The 18,056-nt window shown below is 42.5% G+C and overlaps 1 protein-coding gene across 1 annotated transcript; it reads left to right on the top strand.

Moving 5' to 3' along the window:
- The first annotated feature begins 10,910 nt into the window (after nucleotides 1-10,910).
- Nucleotides 10,911-12,183, top strand: LOC133474507 (tigger transposable element-derived protein 1-like). The gene is given in 3 exon segments (XM_061766300.1): nucleotides 10,911-11,415; nucleotides 11,418-11,471; nucleotides 11,474-12,183. Coding segments are annotated over 3 exon segments (1,269 nt in total).
- The last annotated feature ends 5,873 nt before the right edge of the window (nucleotides 12,184-18,056 follow it).

The raw sequence follows: 18,056 nt of genomic DNA, 5'->3' as shown, positions 1-18,056 counted from the left end.
AAAAATGCATTACTTTTTAGCCATGATTTCAAATAATTATATGTACAATTTTATATCCTATTTATTATTTTTCTACGCTTGGTCTCCATCCCTCCCCCCAGCTCCAAAATCCCATCTGCGCCCCTAGGTGCTTGGACCTTACCGAGCGGGCTTCTTGTCTTCTTTGTCCGTGTTTATTTAAGGCTTATGCCACGGACACGCAAGATGGCTTCTGTCAGGATTTACAAGGCCTGTGAGACATCCCCAAAATGGCTGAATTTATGTTAACTCTATGGGAACTTGTGTTGATGAATGACATGCATACTGCATGTACCCCAGTGCTCTAACCATGACTTTTTGTCTCATATCAACCCATTGCCATGGAGACATAAGTATACACTTACTTGTGCATGACAACCTCAACCTTCAGAAGTACTTTCCTCAAAAGGATTGGGCACAGCATTGTACCTACTGAGTCCTTTTTTTTTTTTTTTTTTTTTTAAATTAACCATTATGCTCCACAGTTCCCACATTGCTGCCCTGGCCCGTAGTCTCTTCTTGGACGTAATTTGTCTCCTTAAAGATGGAGTAATAAATAGGAGAACCTTATGGGATAGCCTATCCCAGCTATCATCGGGCAGGAGGCGGGGTACACCCTGAACTGGTTGCCAGCCAATCGCAGTCAACAAAATGTTCACACCTAAAATCTTGACCCCTATATACATAGTAATAAGTTGGCCAGAAACTGATGCATTTCACCGACTTTAAAGATTCATAACCTTCTCAGTGTTTATCACCTGAAAATGGCATACATCACTGGAATTGTCTCTAAAAGGTTTGTTTGATAATGATGATCTCATGTAAATCAATTAATCTTTAAATTGTACAAACGTACTCCAAATTCATCCAGTGAGGTTAGTGGGTTGTGAAAAAAATGGGCACAGAGTAACAACTTCTGGTACTATTATGATGTGCAGCCCTGCAATTTAGGGTTTTTTAAAACCGGGTTAGGGTTTTAACTCTGAGTTAAAGTTTAAAGCAAAGGTTAGGATTTCAAATTAGGTTGTTAAACCACAGCTAGTGTTTCAAATCAGAGTCCAAAGCCAGTGTTCGGTTATCAGTCAAGGACTGGGGTTTCAAATTTGGCAGCTCTGTTTATTCAAAAAATCATCTACACGAGAATAAACTAAATATGTTTGTTGGCAATGTTAAGCGTGATGGCACGCGTCCATCATGAATTGACAGGCATATGTTGTTGTATAACATGTCACCTGAGTGTTACTCCCAGACAAAATTGCAGCAGAATTGAACGGGTTGAAATGGAATATGCTCGCCAATGACTTCAGTGAGCCCATTGGCTTATTCTCCAATATCATAGCCAGTGACATGTCTGTACCGCAAGCACGAGTGTTCTTTTAAACATGAAATATGGACGCTGTAGGCACAGCTCAACATGACTTATGAGGCTTTATTCTCCACATCTGTACTGCTTGTTTTTTAAATTGGTGATAGTGGGTAACAAACACATCACAATACCATATTTTTTTTGAAAGCCTACCCCCCTTTTACAGTAAAAGCTTCATTTAAAACCCCAGCCTATGCTTAATCCTAACTTAAACTTGAAAGCTCCATTTGAAACCCTGAACCATGCTTTAAATTGTACTTTGAAACCGTAATCATTGTTTGATTCACTAACCTTTGCTTGAAAGCCTAAACTGGGCTTGAAACCCTCATTTGAGACCATACCCCAGGCTTGAAATCATACTGTGAAACCCTAACCCTTGTTTAAAACCCTTACCCTGGCTTGAAACCCTAATTTGAAATCTTAAAAAACTATTGAAATTCTATTTTGAAACCCTAATCATTGTTTGAAACCCTAAACCAGGCTTGAAACATTCATTTGAAACCCTATCCTACGCCGTAAAGTTGTACTTTGAAACCCTAACCTTGTATAAAAACCCTAAATCAGGTTTAAAACACTACTTTTTTAAAACCCTAACCCCTATATCAAAAGCCTAAATTGAAACCTTCACCTTGATTAAAGTCCTAAACCTGGCCTAAAACCCTAATTCAAAATCCTAACACTGGCTTTAATGGTTCTTCAAAGGGTTGTATGGTTCTTCAAATAATGTTTTTACTGTTTCTTTACTTTAAAGAGCATTTGCTAAATTGAACAAAAAAGGTTATTCTATGGCATCGCTCAAAAGAACCATTTTTGGTTCCAGATAGAACTTGTTTTCTGGGTGTAGAAAAATCTGAGAATTGCAGTAAAAATCGCCACAATTTAAGATGTGGTATGAGCAGGCGTAACTTTCGATAGACTTTCTGCGTACCAAAATCTTACTCCGCCAAGCGCAACTCCAAGTGCACATGCTTGCTGCGTCGACACCGCCCAGCTGGGCACAGTGCCAACGTGCAGCGAGTCTTAACACTTGGACAAAAACTTAAGATGCATCACTTAAAATACAGTAGAGCCCTCAGTCACCAAATTGTCACACGCGCCAAGCGGAAACCAAAGGACGCACCCTCGCTGCGCCGACACCGCCCAGCTGGGCACAGACTCGTCTGCCAAATAGGCAAACGCGCAGCGAGCAGGAAAACCAAGATGCGCACCATTTCCACTCTGGCGCATGTTGCACAGTTTAAATATATAGTACCCTTATGTTTAAAGGAAAATGTTTGAAGCAAATACGGCAGCTTCCAAGGTTTTCATTATCTTTTTGATGCCATCACATGGTGTGAAGCAGGGGATCAGCCAAATAGTCATTTTTAATGTTTACTGTTGATGCCTGGTGGCAAAATAAAAAAATAAAAATATTCTCCCCTAAGCCAAACTCTGCTTGTTACGCAGACAAAGAGTGTTTGTTGTGATCTGCTCCTCAGAGGCCACTAAAGACTGTGATGTGGTGTTAACATTAAATACATCCATCCATCCATTTTCTGAGCCACTTCTCCTCACGAGGTTCGCGGGCGCGCTGGAGCCTATCCCAGCTATCATCGGGCAGGAAGTGGGGTACACCCTGAACTGGTTGCCAGCCAATCGCAGGACACATACAAACAAACAACCATTCGCACTCACATTCACACCTACGGGCAATTTAGAATTGTCAATTAACCTAGCATGCATGTTTTTGGGATGTGGGAGGAAACTGGAGGTCCGGGAGAAAACCCACGCAGGCATGGGGAGAACATGCAAATTCCACACAGGCGGGGCCGGGGATTGAACCACGGTCCTCAGAACTGTGAGGCAGACACTCTAACCAGTTGTCCACCGTGCCTAACATTAAATGCATAACATTTAAATAGTTACACTATCACGCTGCTTTCTTTCTCAAGTGTGCTGATGCTTCTCTTCCTCATGTGTTTAAAGTCAGGAATAGGGTTTCAAATTCAAAATTTGAACCAGATTTAAGGTTTCACAAAAGGGTTTCAAGCCTGGGTTAGTTTCAAACATGGGTTAGGGTTTTAAACCTGAATAATGTTTTCAAATTAAGGTTTCGAGCAAGGGTTAAAGGTAGGTTTTCATGCCAGGGTTAGGGTTTCAAGTTAAAGTTTCAAATTAGGGTTTCAAGCAAGGGTTGGGTTTTAAAGAAAGGTAATTGTTTTGAGATGAGGTTTCAACGAAGGGAAGGTTTTCATTCCAGGGTTAGGGTTTAACGTTACAGGTTCAAATTAGGGTTTCAAGTCTGACTTTTTCACACTAGGTCTAGGATTTTACATTCGGATTTACATCCTGGGACAGATTTGTTTAAAATTATTTACTAGGCTTTTAAGGCCGGCTAAGACTTTCAAGTTAGTGTTTCAAATTAGGATATTAAAGCTGGGTTATAGTTTAAACAAGGGTGAGGGTTTCAAGATGAGGTATCAAGAAAGCGTTCGGGTTTTAAATTAAGCTTTTAAATCAGGGTTATGGTATTAAATGAAGGTTAGCATTTCAAGAAAAGATCAGGGTTTTGGCAGTTGTCTACCTTATTGCAAAGCACATTACGGCCACCTGCAGTCATATTACAGTAAAGCCAACAACAGTTATCCCCTTTCCAGCACTCTTGAGGATGTAATTTATCGGTATGGGGAATGCTTCATTACTGAGCGAGACGGTCTGCTCGGACTTGCCAACCACCAACGTCAAACATTGGTCGTGGAGATGACGGACGCCTCTTTCGCAAAGAGACTCCACACGACCAGGCACCGTCATTTCCCACTCAGACCTATCGGAAGCGCAGTGAAGGTGACTCTGCGATGACGGGAGTCTTACCGTTTCGTCGCCCGAGCACCATCTTTCATGTTGTCCAGTCAACTCTCCCACTGAGCGATCATTCACATCACCGGGCATAGTTCCCAACCGATTTCCTTTGCCAAACTCAAATCAATCACTCTATTTGCTTTGACTAAAAGAGGACTAAGGTGTGTAAGTATTGGGGTAGGTTGAGCTTTAGCAGTATTGGACAAAAGATTGCTAATTTAGGATATGTGGCACAATTTACAATTTTTTTCCACTGTTTCATGGATGGCGGCACGGTGGTCGACTGTTTAGAGCGTCTGCCTCACAGTTCTGAGGACCGTGGTTCAAATCCTGGCCCACCCTGTGTGGAGTTTGCATGTTCTCCCCGTGCCTGCGTGGGTTTTCTCCGGGCACTCCGGTTTCCTCCCACATCCCAAAAACATGCATGAATTGGAGACTCTAAATTGCCCGTAGGTGTGACTGTGACTGTGAGTGCGAATGGTTGTTTGTTTGTATGTGCCCTGCGATTGGCTGGCAACCAGTTCAGGGTGTACCCCGCCTCCTGCCAGATGATAGCTGGGATAGGCTCCAGCACGCCCGCGACCCAAGTGAGGAGAAGCGGCTCAGAAAATGGATGGATGGATGGATGTTTCATGGGTTAAGGAAGTAATCTTCTCTACTCTCTATCACACAAAGTCGAGGGTTTCAAATGAGGTTTTTCGGCCTTGGTTAGCATTTCAATCAGGAATAAAGGTTTCAAACTGAGGTTTAGATTACAGCTTCAACTAACAATTATTTAATAATTGATTAATTTGCCAATTTCTTTTTCAATACATTGATGAATCTGATAAAAAGAAACTGTTTTAATTTCTATTCCTTTATTCAAACATACACAAACATAAAATTATGATTCAGTTACTGGTTTGGTCTGTAGCATCAGAATATAGTCCAAAATGTTGACCATTGTTTTCCAAAGTAAAAATTGATGTTTGCAAATGTCTTATTTTGCTTAAGAACAAAGATAATCAGCCCATTTCATGGACGTCTAAAGAAGTGTGAGAGTATACAATGTGGCAAGGCTGAAATTTTGAGTATTTGGACAACTTTATGTTAAACAATAACGCTAAATAAATTAATTGATAATCAAAATAGTTTTCAATTAAATCGATAATCAATTATCTAGTTTCAAACTAATGATTAAAGTGTTAGGGGTTCAAAGCAGGTTTTCATGCCAGGGTCAGGGTTTTAGGTAAGAGTTTCAAGCAAAGATCAGGGTTTCCGCTTCGGATTTCAAGTCTGGATTATGGTTTTACGCAAAGTCTAGGGTTTTCAAATTAGTTTTTTAAAACAGGGTTAAGGATTCAAACCTGAGTCAGAGTTTCGAATTAGGGTTTTAAGCCTGGGTATGGACTTTCAGGTGTGGTCTAAAGACAGGGTAAAGGTTTAAAATTAGGGTTTCAAGACAGAGGGAGCACTTTAGGTTTTTAGCGTTTTGGCAGCACGGTGGAGGACTTGTTAGCACGTCTCCCTCACAGTTCTGAGGAGCTAGGTTCGAATCCGGCCTCGCCTGTGTGGAGTTTGCATGTTCTCCCAGTGCCTGCCTGGGTTTTCTCCGGGTACTCAGGTTTCCTCCCACATCCCAAAAATATCCACAGTAGGTTACTCAGAATCAGAATCATCTTTATTTTGCCAAGTATGTCCAAAAACACACAAGGAATTTGTCTCCGGTAGTTGGAGCCACTCTAGTACGACAATAGACAGCCAATTGACAGAGAATACTTTTGAGACATAAAGACATTGAGATAAACAGTCACTGAGCAATAAAAGTAATCTGGTAATGCCAGTACAATTTATTTATTTTAATTTTTTTGGCAATTGTGCAAAAAGATGCAGAGTCCTCTAGCACTTAGAGAAGTTTGAATGACTAATATAGCAATACATTGACAATTGTGCAAAGGGCGCCGAGACTTTAAGGAATGTATGCAGACTACTACAGTGAGTGCACGGCTGATGAAAAATTGGCCCGACAGAAATGTGACAATAAACTCAACACAAAAAAAATTGGCACCATGTTGCAATGGAATTGCAAGTTAGCTGTTTAAGAAGTTGATGGCGAGAGGGAAGAAGCTGTTGGAATGTCTGCTAGTTTTAGTTTGCATTGTTCGCTAGCGAGGCAAGGAGCTAAAAGAGCCGGTGACCAGGATGTGGAGGCTCCGAGAGGATTTTGCATTCTCTTGTCTTAGTTCTGGCAGCGTGCAAGTCCTCAAGGGTGGGTAGGTGAGTAGGGGGGTACCGACAATCTTTAGGTTAATTGAAGACTCTAAATTGCCCGTAGGTGTGAATGTGAGTGTGAATGGTTGTTTGTTGTGCCCTGCAATTGGCTGGCGACCAGTTCAGGGTGTACCCCGCCTCTCGCCCAAAGTCAGCTCGAATAGGCTCCAGCACACCCGCAACCCTAGTGAGGATAAGCGGTACGGAAGATGAATGAATGAAATTAGGGTTTTAAGCCAGGGTTGCGGTTTCCATCCTGGGTCGGAGTTTCAAACAAAGTTTAGGATTTTAAATAGGGTTTTTGCTTTCCCTAATTGATTTCTAATCTACAAGTATATGGAAGTCTGTATCCCGAGAACTCAAGATCCCTACTGATTTTGGACCCCTTCCATAGTACTGCTCCTGTGGCCATGGTGTTCTGAAACAAAGCTGGATGGTGGCGAGGCGAGTACAGCTCCAAAGTTAATCGAACCCAGTCATTAAGTCTTCTCACTCCCAGCATGCACTTCTTCTGATATTCCTTGGCCTTGTCAGAGCCTTTCCATTGCCTCGTCAGAGGCAGAGCCCTGCTGCAGCGCTTACCCCGTGGTTACGACTGAGCAAAGCTGTACGGCGGCGAGGCGTGCAGCTCCTCTAAGTGAGTCGATCTCAGTCAGGCTTTGAAACATCCCCCCCTTTGATTCCATGGCGACAGGACACAAATGGGGTTGTACTCAATTATTTTCTCAAGGTCATTAGGGTGACTCACCACCTCTGTCATGTTGATGCCCATCTCCTGGCTGCTGAACTGTCCAGTCGGCTGTCAGCGCTACACAATAGAAAGCGCCCCTTTAATTCCGCCCACCCCTTTCCCGCTATGTCCTCCAAACACTGCAGCACAACATTTCCTGACAACTCTGCACCCCGCTGACCTAGTGGGTAATTGGAGGACACGACTGGTTGCCGGGAGTATTTGGACAATATGTGTGTGTGGCATCAATGTACAAATCTAGCCATCCATTTTCTAGAGTAGTGGTTCTCAAACTAGGGTCCCTGGACCCCAGTGGTATGTAAACTATAGCTTGTCCAAAATAATTCACCATCGATCATTATGTCATTCATTCGTTCATTTTCCGTACCGCACTAGGGTCGCGGGCGTGCTGGAGCCTATCCCAGCTATCTTCGGACGACAGGTGGAGGACACCCTGAACTGGTCACCTGCAAATTGCAGTTCACTTATAAACAAACAACCATTCGCAGTCTGTCACACCTCCGGGCAATTTAGAGTCTTCAATTGACCTACCATGCATGTTTTGGGGATGTGGGAGGAAACTGTAGTACCCGGAGAAAACCACACAGGCGACGGGGGGTCGAGCATGCAAACTCCACACAGGCGAGGCTGGATTTTAACCCGGGTCCTCAGAACTGTGAGGCAGATGTGCTAACCACTGTGTCGTCATCATTATGTCGTATCATTTAAAAAAAACGCAAACCTACGAAGGGGACTGTATTAGTATCCACCGCTAACCAATATTTAGCCCTCCCTTAGCTATGGGCAAATCAAATGCTCTGACATGATTGTTACGTATCACAGAAATCTGACCTCCCTGCATGCATAAAAGTAGTTTTTTTTTTTTTTTTTAACAGAAGATGTAATATGCGATTAAAGTTGCATTTTTTTTAATTCACTTGTTAAAATATTACTTTCTTCCCTTAAACTTTGACTCAATATCATAATAAAATTTTATCCAACTGAATGATCTGACTTTATTCTCTTAATATTATGACTTGTTAACCTGCCGGTATGTCTTTATATGTTTTCATGCAGTACCTTACTGTACAATAAATTCATTATAGATACGAGTGATTTGAGTTTCTAGCATGGTCATGGAACAAATAAAACTCATAAGTCAAGTCATCACTGTACTTAAATTTCTATATCTAGTTTTATGTCCAAAAAGACAATAAATAAAATCTGATGTTTTTCTGTACTGTGTTTTCTGTAGCCGCTGAATAACACATTTATCCGGGGAAGTGTAGATGATAAGAATATTAGCCGCCAAAAGCATTCAGCCCCCTATTTGGCTTGACAGTGAACAAAAGAGTTTGGCAACCCGTCGCAGCAGCTGGATGGATGGATGGATGATGATGCTGGCACAAACACATAGGACATGCATCTTGCTGAGGCACTCCCCGCACGGTGCTAATGATCCCCGTCCCGAGAGTAGGGAGACAATCACGGGTTTGTTAAACAAAATAGCATCCTCCACTTGCTAGTGGTGTATTGATACGTTTACTGGGGGTTTCAATCCTACGGATCCAATGCAACCTGTATTTGTACACGTCCTAATGAGCTGCAGTTTGTCACTAACCTACACTAATGCAGTAGTAAAGTCATCCATCCATCCATTTTCTGTACCTGGAGCCTATCCCAGCTATCTTCTGGCGAGAGGCGGGGTACACCCTGAACTGGTTGCCAGCCAATCACAGGGCACATATAAACATACAACCATTCGCGCACACATCCACACCTAAGGGCAATTTAGAGTCTTCAATCAACCTACCATGCATGTTTTTGGGATGTGGGAGGAAACCGGAGTGCCCGGAGAAAACCCACGCAGGCACGGGGAGAACATGCAAACTCCACACAGGCGGGGCCAGGATTTGAACCCCGGTCCTCAGAACTGTGAGGCACATGTGCTAGCCAGTCAACCACCGTTATGCCTCGTAAAGTCATATTTACAGGAATATTTTTTTATGGAAAAAAAATTTAAATACAGTTATAGTAGTTGCAAGAAAAAGTATGTGAATCCTTTGGTATTGTGAAATTTTTTTTGGCTCTGGTGTTTTATAGGGCAAGACAGCTTTAGCAATACCAGTGGTTCATAACCTTGTTGGAGGTACAGAACCCCGCCAGTTTCATCCGGAGTTTACGGAACCCTTCCTAATTTTAAAAATAAAATATTGTTTATTTCAAACTCAAAACAGGTATATATTTTATTGTCTGTGTAGATTCTCAGTCATCCATGTCATGCACAAAATGAACCATGCATCAGTTGCACACAAAATCATTGTGTTAAAATAAAAAAAACAATAAAACTTGAATTTCAACAAAGAAAAAACAAAAAATTTAATTCAATGAAAATTTACTGTCAGTGAATATAAATTTTGCTGTTGCCATTCCCCTTGGTAAGTGGGACTGTCATGTCAGAGGAACGGACTTCATTGTGAAAACTCACAACAAAATGTTCCATTTCTTAGTTATTTCTACAATCCTCGAAAAGGGTTCATAGGTAAGAGTAAATTTAGGCTCTTTTTTATTATTGGATGCGCTGTCTGACGCCACAGGAATGCTACTTAACTCAAGTGTATCATTGAAATGTTAAATAAAGAGAATTTTAAAAAATGTAGCGCTGTAATGGTAAACGCCCACCCTTACGCAGCGTTGCGTTTTGAACAGCACAAACACGGCATTCAAAATGCAGTGTAAAAAGGCTTTTACGGATACATGCAAGCACGCACGTGTTGAGTCCTCTGTTGAACCCCAGCGACTGCACAAATTATGCTAAGGTATGTAAACATATGAGCACAACTGTACCTATATGCAGTCATACATACCCCTGTCATACTGGAATGAAAGTAAGTTTTATAACCACTAGGTGGCGGTGGCATTTTGGAATGAAATTGTACAGCTTTTTCATAACCACTAGATGGCGCCATACATTTCTAAAATGTGAATGTTTTTTTTCCCATTTGCTCTTATACCTATGCATAATGCGCACTATTGACTTTTGACAATTTTTTGGGGGAAAAAGAAATTACAGTATATTGACTTTTCATGATGTGTAGAAGTCTGACGCGCTCCCTCCCGCTTCGAGCCTCACCCTACACCGCACAGAACTTTAGTGACGTCAAATTGGGTGAGTGAAACAATAAAATACGTCTATGCCAATATTGAGCCAACTAACAAGGTAAACGGTGGGTTACACTTTTGCACTGATGGCTTTTAACATTTATTTTAGTCTTCAAACCAACGTAAGAGCCTATGACAGAAAAAAAAAAAAGCTCAACATTGAGCTAAAACTTCAAAGGTCAAACTAGCAACTTTACATCATAATGAATTGGGAAAAAATCCACATAAACGTCTTACAGTATCACAAACACTAACTTTGTGCCTCATCGGTGGGTAGGTCAAGAAATCAACGTTTTATAGTACAGGAAGTCCTCGAGTTACGACGCACTCGACTTACGGCGTTTCGAATTTATGATGCCCGTGCCTCGTCCGCCAGTTTGTCCCAGCACCATGGTGTTTCTGCTTAGCTAGTGCATAGTGCTTGTCTGTGTTTGTGCGGCGGGAATATCGTTGCCTTTTTCGCCCTCCTTTTTTCACATTATGGCCCCAAAGAAGAAAGCTGGGTCTTCTAGCGATGCTGGTCCAGCAAAAAGAAAAGCAATTACCATGGAAACGAAGCTTCAGATCATAAAAAGAATGGAGAAAGGAGAGAACATCGGTAAAGATTTAGGCTTCAGTCAGTCGACCGTGGCGACCATTATTAAGGACAAAGCCCGTATTTTAGCGCACGTGAAGGGTTTCGCCCCTATAAGGGATACCGTGATCACGAAGCATCGTTCTTCGATCTTTGCCGATATGGAAAGATTACTTGCGTTATGGATTGAGGATCAGAATCAAAATAGGCTTAATATCAGCGTAATGGTCATTCAGGAAAAGGGACGGCGTATTTTCCCAACTTTGAAAGAGCAGAAAGGCAAGGATGCTGAGAAGGAGGAATTTACCGCTAGCAAGGGCTGGTTTATGAGATTCAAAGCCCGTGCCAATCTTCATAATCTCAGGGTCCAGGGGGAAGCTGAATGCGCAGATGAAACGGCTGCGAAAGTTTTTCTGGGTCATCTAGCCAAAATAATCTGGGAGGGTGGGTATCTTGCGGAGCAAGTTTTCAATGTGGACGGAAATTGTTCTGGAAATGGCTGCCTAATCGGACCTACATCTCTAAGGAGGAGAAGACGGCCATAAAGTTGGGAAGGAGAGTCTTACTTTGCTGCTTGGGGGTAACGCTGCTGGGGACTTCAAGCTGAAACCTTTGCTCATCTATCTTTCTGAAAACCCCAGGGCACTCAAGGGGATATGGAAGAGCATCCTACCAGTCAGCTGGAAGTCAAATAGGAAGGCATGGGTGAAGCTAGCTGTTTTTGAGGATTGGTTCACCAACCATTTTGTCCCTGCAGTGGAGCGGTACTGTGCGGCCAAGGGCATCCCCTTCAAGGTCTTACTTTTGCTCGACAATGCTCCTGGCTATCCTCCTACTTTGGGTGATTTCCACCCCAATGTTAAGGTGGTTTACCTCCCACCCAACATGACATCCCTGCTGCAGCCCATGGATCAAGGCGCCATCTCGTCCTTCAAGGCATACTACCTTAGAAGGACTTTGGCTCAGGCATTGGAGAGGACGGAAAATCAAGAGGGCTTCAACCCTAAGGACTTCTGGAGGGGGTATAACATCCGTGATGCCATTAAGAACATTGCCGATTCTCGGAATGAGGTGAAGGAGGTCAACATGAATGGCGTGAGGAAGAACGTGTGTTCCCAATTTGTGAGCGACTTCCCCGGCTCGGAGGAGACTCGTGAGTCTGTGATCGATACAGTTGTTGAAGGACGACATCACGGAACGTCTGGATTCCCAAGGAGAAGAGCTATCATCGGAGGACCTGATTGAATTGGTGAAGCAGTTGATGCAAGAAGACGAATCCACAGAATCCCCAGAAGAAAGGCATTTCACAACCAAGGGCTTAGCTGAGGCATTTTCACTTCTAGAACAAGCCATGGCGCGATTTGAGGCAGAGGATCCCAATATGGAATGATTTTCAAAAGTTTCAAAGGGAGTAATGGACAGTGTACGGTGCTACTGTGAGATCGGGGAGGAAAAGAGGAAGATTTCCTACCAGACAGCCATCTGCAAGTACTTCACCAAGGTGGAGAGGCCAGTAGAACCTGCACATGCTTCCTCAGCAATAGCTCTCATAGCCTCCCCTCTTTCTTCTCCATCCACTTCTCAGCAGTAATGGTAAGTACAGCATGTTTTTATTTTTTATTTTAATGTATTTTAGTTTCTGTATATGAAGTATTTCGACGTAAATTTCGACTTTAATGGTGAAATCCGACTTACATGGAAATCCGGGTTACGTCGCCAGCGTAGGAACGGAACGCGTTCGTTAATCGAGGACTTCCTGTATTTGGTTCCATGTATTACTCTTTTTCTTGCCATCTCGGTTTACTTTCATTTTAAAAATTCACCGGTGTTGTGTGAAGTTACTTTTCGTGCCAAAATGCTGAGTTCCGGTCCGTACCCTTCAAAATAAAAGGCTATAAACTCAAAACAGGAAGTCAAGTTAAAACATGTACATTTGACTTGATAAAACAGTCCCAAATAACTATTTTAACAATGCCATATTAAACTGAAACATTAATTAATGATTATTAAGTAAATTGGATTAGTTCCACACAAGGTCAAGGTCAAGGTGCTTTTATTGTCAATTCTTCCATATGCGTGACACATACAGAGGATTGAAATTACCATACTCAAGGGCCCACGGTGCTACAGATGACGTCAAAATAAAAAGCTAAAAACTATGGCATATACAGTATAAAAAGTATGAATTTAATGTGCAAATATCAAAGATTAGGTGACGTGTGCAACATAGTCAATGTCAGAGAACCAAGGCAAATAAGACAAATAAATTCGATGAAAAAAAAAACAATGCTCCCAAAGTGGCTGGGTAGACCTTGAGTCTGGTGTGTGTTTGTGTGTGTGTGTGTGTGTGTGTGTGTGTGCATGTGTGCATGTGCATGTACTGTATGTGGGGCACCTTTTAGTTCATAGGTTTGATATTGATACTGATTATAAAGAACCCCGAGTCAAATGTTCATTTTAGTCTATGCTGCGGGCTGCTAAGAAAATTGATGTTCATAATTTGGACACCCATTATTTAAACAATGCAAACATTTTTTGACCCAGATCCTTAAAAGAATCGGAATCGAGTATCGTTTGGAACCGGAATCGAAATGATGAACTGGAATCGGGACCGGAATCACTCAAATTCAAACAATGCCCAACCCTAGTTGTTAATGCTCAAACTCGTCCATTGTGCATAGTGGCAGTGCTGGCTTGAATGGTGCCCTGCGCAAAACCCTTAGACGGTGCCTCCCAAGTCGACCGTAAAACGGGGAGGAATTTTTCCCCGATCCACACCGGTACAAAAACAACGGGTGGTACATCTTTACATTGTAAATCCAATAAGACAAGGGGAAGGGGGCCGGGGGCAAGGTGTGCTGATGACATTTTTTCACAGTTCAAAACCAGTCACAAATACAACATGGGCGGCGGGATCGTCTTAAGCTGAAGACCCTCTGTATTGGATTTTGGACTGTTTAGCTGAATGCCGCTGCACACTATACGGATACTTGGAGGCTGTAGGGAGAGCATACAGGCACATGGAGGCCACATAAGCAACTGAGCCACACTAAGAGGAAATTTATAATAATGTGTTTGTATTGTTTATGATTAATGGAGTTACTTGGGAGAAAATAAAAGCCTCAACAATAATACAAGTACATTGGACATCAATGGCGTGCTGACTCTTAATTTGAAATTGGCCCTCGCAGTGCGTTGGTGGCGTCCGGCATGTTACCGTAATGCTTAGTATAAAGAATGCCTGTGGCGACTGGCTTGACTGTGTAATGTCCTTACCACATCTTATATTACCATCATATACTGTTGCCACCAACATCAACACAACACCATCCTTAAATCATGTTCAATCGCTAATTTATTACACAGAACAACAAAAAATTGCTAATTAATCACGCTGTTATTGATTATTTGGTAGAATACGGCACCAGCTCGCCGGCTTTAGCGGCTAGCAACTAGCTGCTAGGCAAGTGCCTGGTAGGCTCACGACAGCTACTTTTCCAAGCAGTTTGAGACGAAAATGAATCTGCACACTTTGATACTGACAGCCTGACACAGTTGCAGTTCCTACCGATCATCTTTAATAAACTAGGCTTGCTCAAATTCAAGCCAAAGAGCTAGTAGCTACATTAACTGTGACGCACGTCCTCCCTTTCACTGAAATGAGGGGCAGATATAGATACACGTCACATTCTTGTGACTTTGGCACACGTAATGACGAAAAAAGGGCGGCCTTTATGGTGGTATTAATTGAATTAAAAAGTGACCAGACGAGCCCAAAGCTGCACGGGGAATAGCACTGTTCAAGTCCTTCAGCATGGTATAGCAGTGGTTTAGAATGTTGTTTTCCCTGCAATGTGCTGCTTCTATTTAGGGAGTTTGTGGTTGAGTCTTGCTTTGTTAAAGTCCCCAAGAATAATGAGGGGTGAATCTGGGTGCCTTTTTTCATGTTTGTTTACCTGGTCAGGCTGCGTTTGCAGTTCGGCCTTCATGTTAACCTGATGGATAATGTAAACACCAGCAAGCATGAATGAAGCAAACTCGCGCAGCGAGTCGAATTACTTACAGTTCAAAAACAGCAACTCCAAGCCTGGGCTGCAGTGTGTGCTGAGCTCTGTGATGCCAGTATTCACTATTTTTCATTGATGTAGAAGCATATTCCGCCACCTTATAGTTTCCCCGATAGCTCTGTGTCGCGGTCAGCTCGGTGTAGTTAGAAGCAACGCAGCAGTACGACGCCGTCGGGGATGCGTTCACAAAACCAAGCAGACGGCGGCAGAACGTGCAGTCTTTACTGGTCTTTGTGAGGGGATGACTCTCGTCCATTTTGTTGGGTCGATAGCATAGATTTGCGAGGTGAATCGACAGAAGTGGCGTTTGAAATCCTTGCTGTCGGAGTTTAACCTGCACTCCTGCATGCTTTCCTCTGTGGCGTCATCTTTTCCTCCATGTGCCAAAGAGTGCAGTCGCTCCATTCGTGAGTAACTCTGAGGGGAAAAAAAATTGTTGTTTTGTGAAAGTTGGCAGAAAAAGGTCTGTACGGTACTCCCCAGTGCTGAGCAAGTCTTCTCTCGTATATGTAAGTCGCGAAATTTCTCCGAAGATGAACGAAAAAGACAAAAACATGGTCAAAACTAGAAGGCACGTTACCGAGATGTCCAACATTGTGGGCCCCATCATGGATTGCTCCCAAACATCAATATAGTTTTTGTATTTTTATAATATATTTTGGTATTTTGTTTGTATATTTGTATCTTTTGTTCTTACTTGTCTGTATTTTTGAAATATTTCATATTATTTAAAATATTTTGTGGGAGAGTTTTTTGTTGTAATATTTTTCAAATTTTGTTGTTTTGCTTTTATGGCCGCCATCCATTCCTCGTGATATAATTTCATGTCCTGCCTCTTCTTCCGCGACGCATGATGCCAGCCTCCGAGGGGATTACAGTACAGTACGTTTGTTCCCTACAGCGGCGGCTGAATGCGCACCTCGCATTCCAGATGACAGTGTGTAATACACCTCGACTAATTGAGCATAGGATTGTGGCATTGTGAATGGCAGGGATGGAAAAACACACACAGCGTGGCTGCGATACTGTCCTGGATGTAGTTCATGTCCCACTTGTCTGTCTTCATTCTTTTCCCACCAGAAATCTTGATACAGCCATCATGCACTCAAGAGCCGCCTGTAGCATCTCCAAATTGAATTTAGAACTTATTGCCTCCACATTTCCCATATACTACAGATGCTCTATCTCAGGGGTAGGCAAACTGGTCACTCCGAACTGGTCGCCAGCCAATTGCAGGACACATATAAACAAATGGCGATCCGCACTCACATTCACACCAACGGGCAATTTAGAGTGTTTAAATCAACCTACCATGCATGTTTTTGGGATGTGGGAGGAAACCGGAGTACCCGGAGAAAACTTACGCAGGCATGGGGAGAACATGCAAACTCCACACAGGCAGGGCTGGGATTCGAACCCCGGTCCTCAGAAATGTGAGGCAGATGTGCTAACCATTTTTTTCCACCGTGCTGCCTTTTGTCTAATATTTTTGTATTATTTTCTATTTTTGTAATTTTGTCTAATTTGTTTGTATTCATTTATAATTTGAATTTTTGGCTAATATTTTGTTCTCTGTTCTAATAATTGTGTATTTTTCATGCTAAACTTTATATTTTGTGAAATATTTTTGTGTTATTTTCAAATAATAATAATAATTTTCCGAATAGCCATCCATCCATCCATTTTCTACAGCTTATCCGAGGTCGGGTCGCGAGGGCAGTAGCTTAATCAGGGACGCCCAGACTTCCCCCTCCCCAGGCACTTCCTCCAGCTCTTCCGAGGGGATCCCGAGGCGTTCCCAGGCCAGCCGAGAGACGTAGTCTCTCCAGCGTGTCCTGGGTCGTCCCCGGGGTCTCCTTCCGGTGGGACGTGCGGAACACCTCACCAAGGAGACGTCTGGGAGGCATTCGAATCAGATTATTTTCCTAATAATAATTAATTAGTAAATATATAATCTTTTTCCAATAAGTTTGTATTATTTTCTAATAATTGTTTTGGCATGTTGTTCTAATATTTTTTTCCATCTAACAATCGTGTATTTGTTGCTTATTGTATTATTTTCAAATGTTCCACAAATACTTAATAATAATAACTTAATAATTTTATATACGTATATATATTGGGCGGCTGTGGTAGAGTGGGTCGTCCAGTGACCGAAGGGTTGCTAGTTCAAATCCTGGCTCCAACTGTTGACATGTCAATATGTCCTTGGGCAAGATACTGAACCTTAAATTGCTCCCAGTGGGCCTAGCAGCACCTTACAGGGCAGCAACCGCCATTGGTGTATGAATGTGTGAATGATTGGGTGAATGTGAGTTTTTGTAAAGCACTTTGGGCACTGTGATGGTGGAGATAAAGCGCTATAGGTTTACCATTACCATTATATACAGTGTGTGTATATATATATGTATGCGGGCATATGTGTGTGTGTGTGTGTGTGTCTTTGTATTTTTGATCAATGTAAAAAAACAAAAAACATTGTTTTTATAATGTTTTGTTTTAGTCCTAAAGTTTTTCTATTTTCATCCAAAACTTTCTCCATGTTTTTAAGAAAAATATTCTTCTCTCTAAACCAGACTAACAAAGCATGTGCACATGGACTTGGGTCTAGTACAACAGCCTAGAAACTAGACCATTAGCTCTGGTGTTCATGCTCACTGGTTTGCCTGAAGGTGAAGTGTAGGTTCCGAGATTGAATTAAGTATTGACTTTTGCATGGATCCTTTCTCCATTGGTGTGTGTGCTGATGCTGGTAAACATGGAGCTGTAGGGAGACGTTGACAGCTAGAGTGCGGAGAGTGTGTGTTGCACAGACTATAATGTTTAGGGCACCGGCGAGACCACTCTTTTATTACATGGGCAGCCTCAGAGCCGCATTAACTTTGAATTTCAGACACACCGAGCCGGTGAGGGGATGCTCTGCTCCCAACGGGGTCCCCGCATCACTGCCCAAATTGAAATAAATCGCCATGTTAGCAGCATGAGTGCTCGGCCGGCCAGACACGGGCACCATACCATTTTTCTTGTTGTTTTGTTAGATAAGGGCTTCAA

The sequence above is a fragment of the Phyllopteryx taeniolatus genome, chromosome 2, assembly GCF_024500385.1.
Source record: "Phyllopteryx taeniolatus isolate TA_2022b chromosome 2, UOR_Ptae_1.2, whole genome shotgun sequence".
NCBI lineage: Eukaryota > Metazoa > Chordata > Actinopteri > Syngnathiformes > Syngnathidae > Phyllopteryx > Phyllopteryx taeniolatus.
Note: the sequence above shows the minus strand (reverse complement) of the source record. Positions and strands in the feature narration are given on the sequence as shown.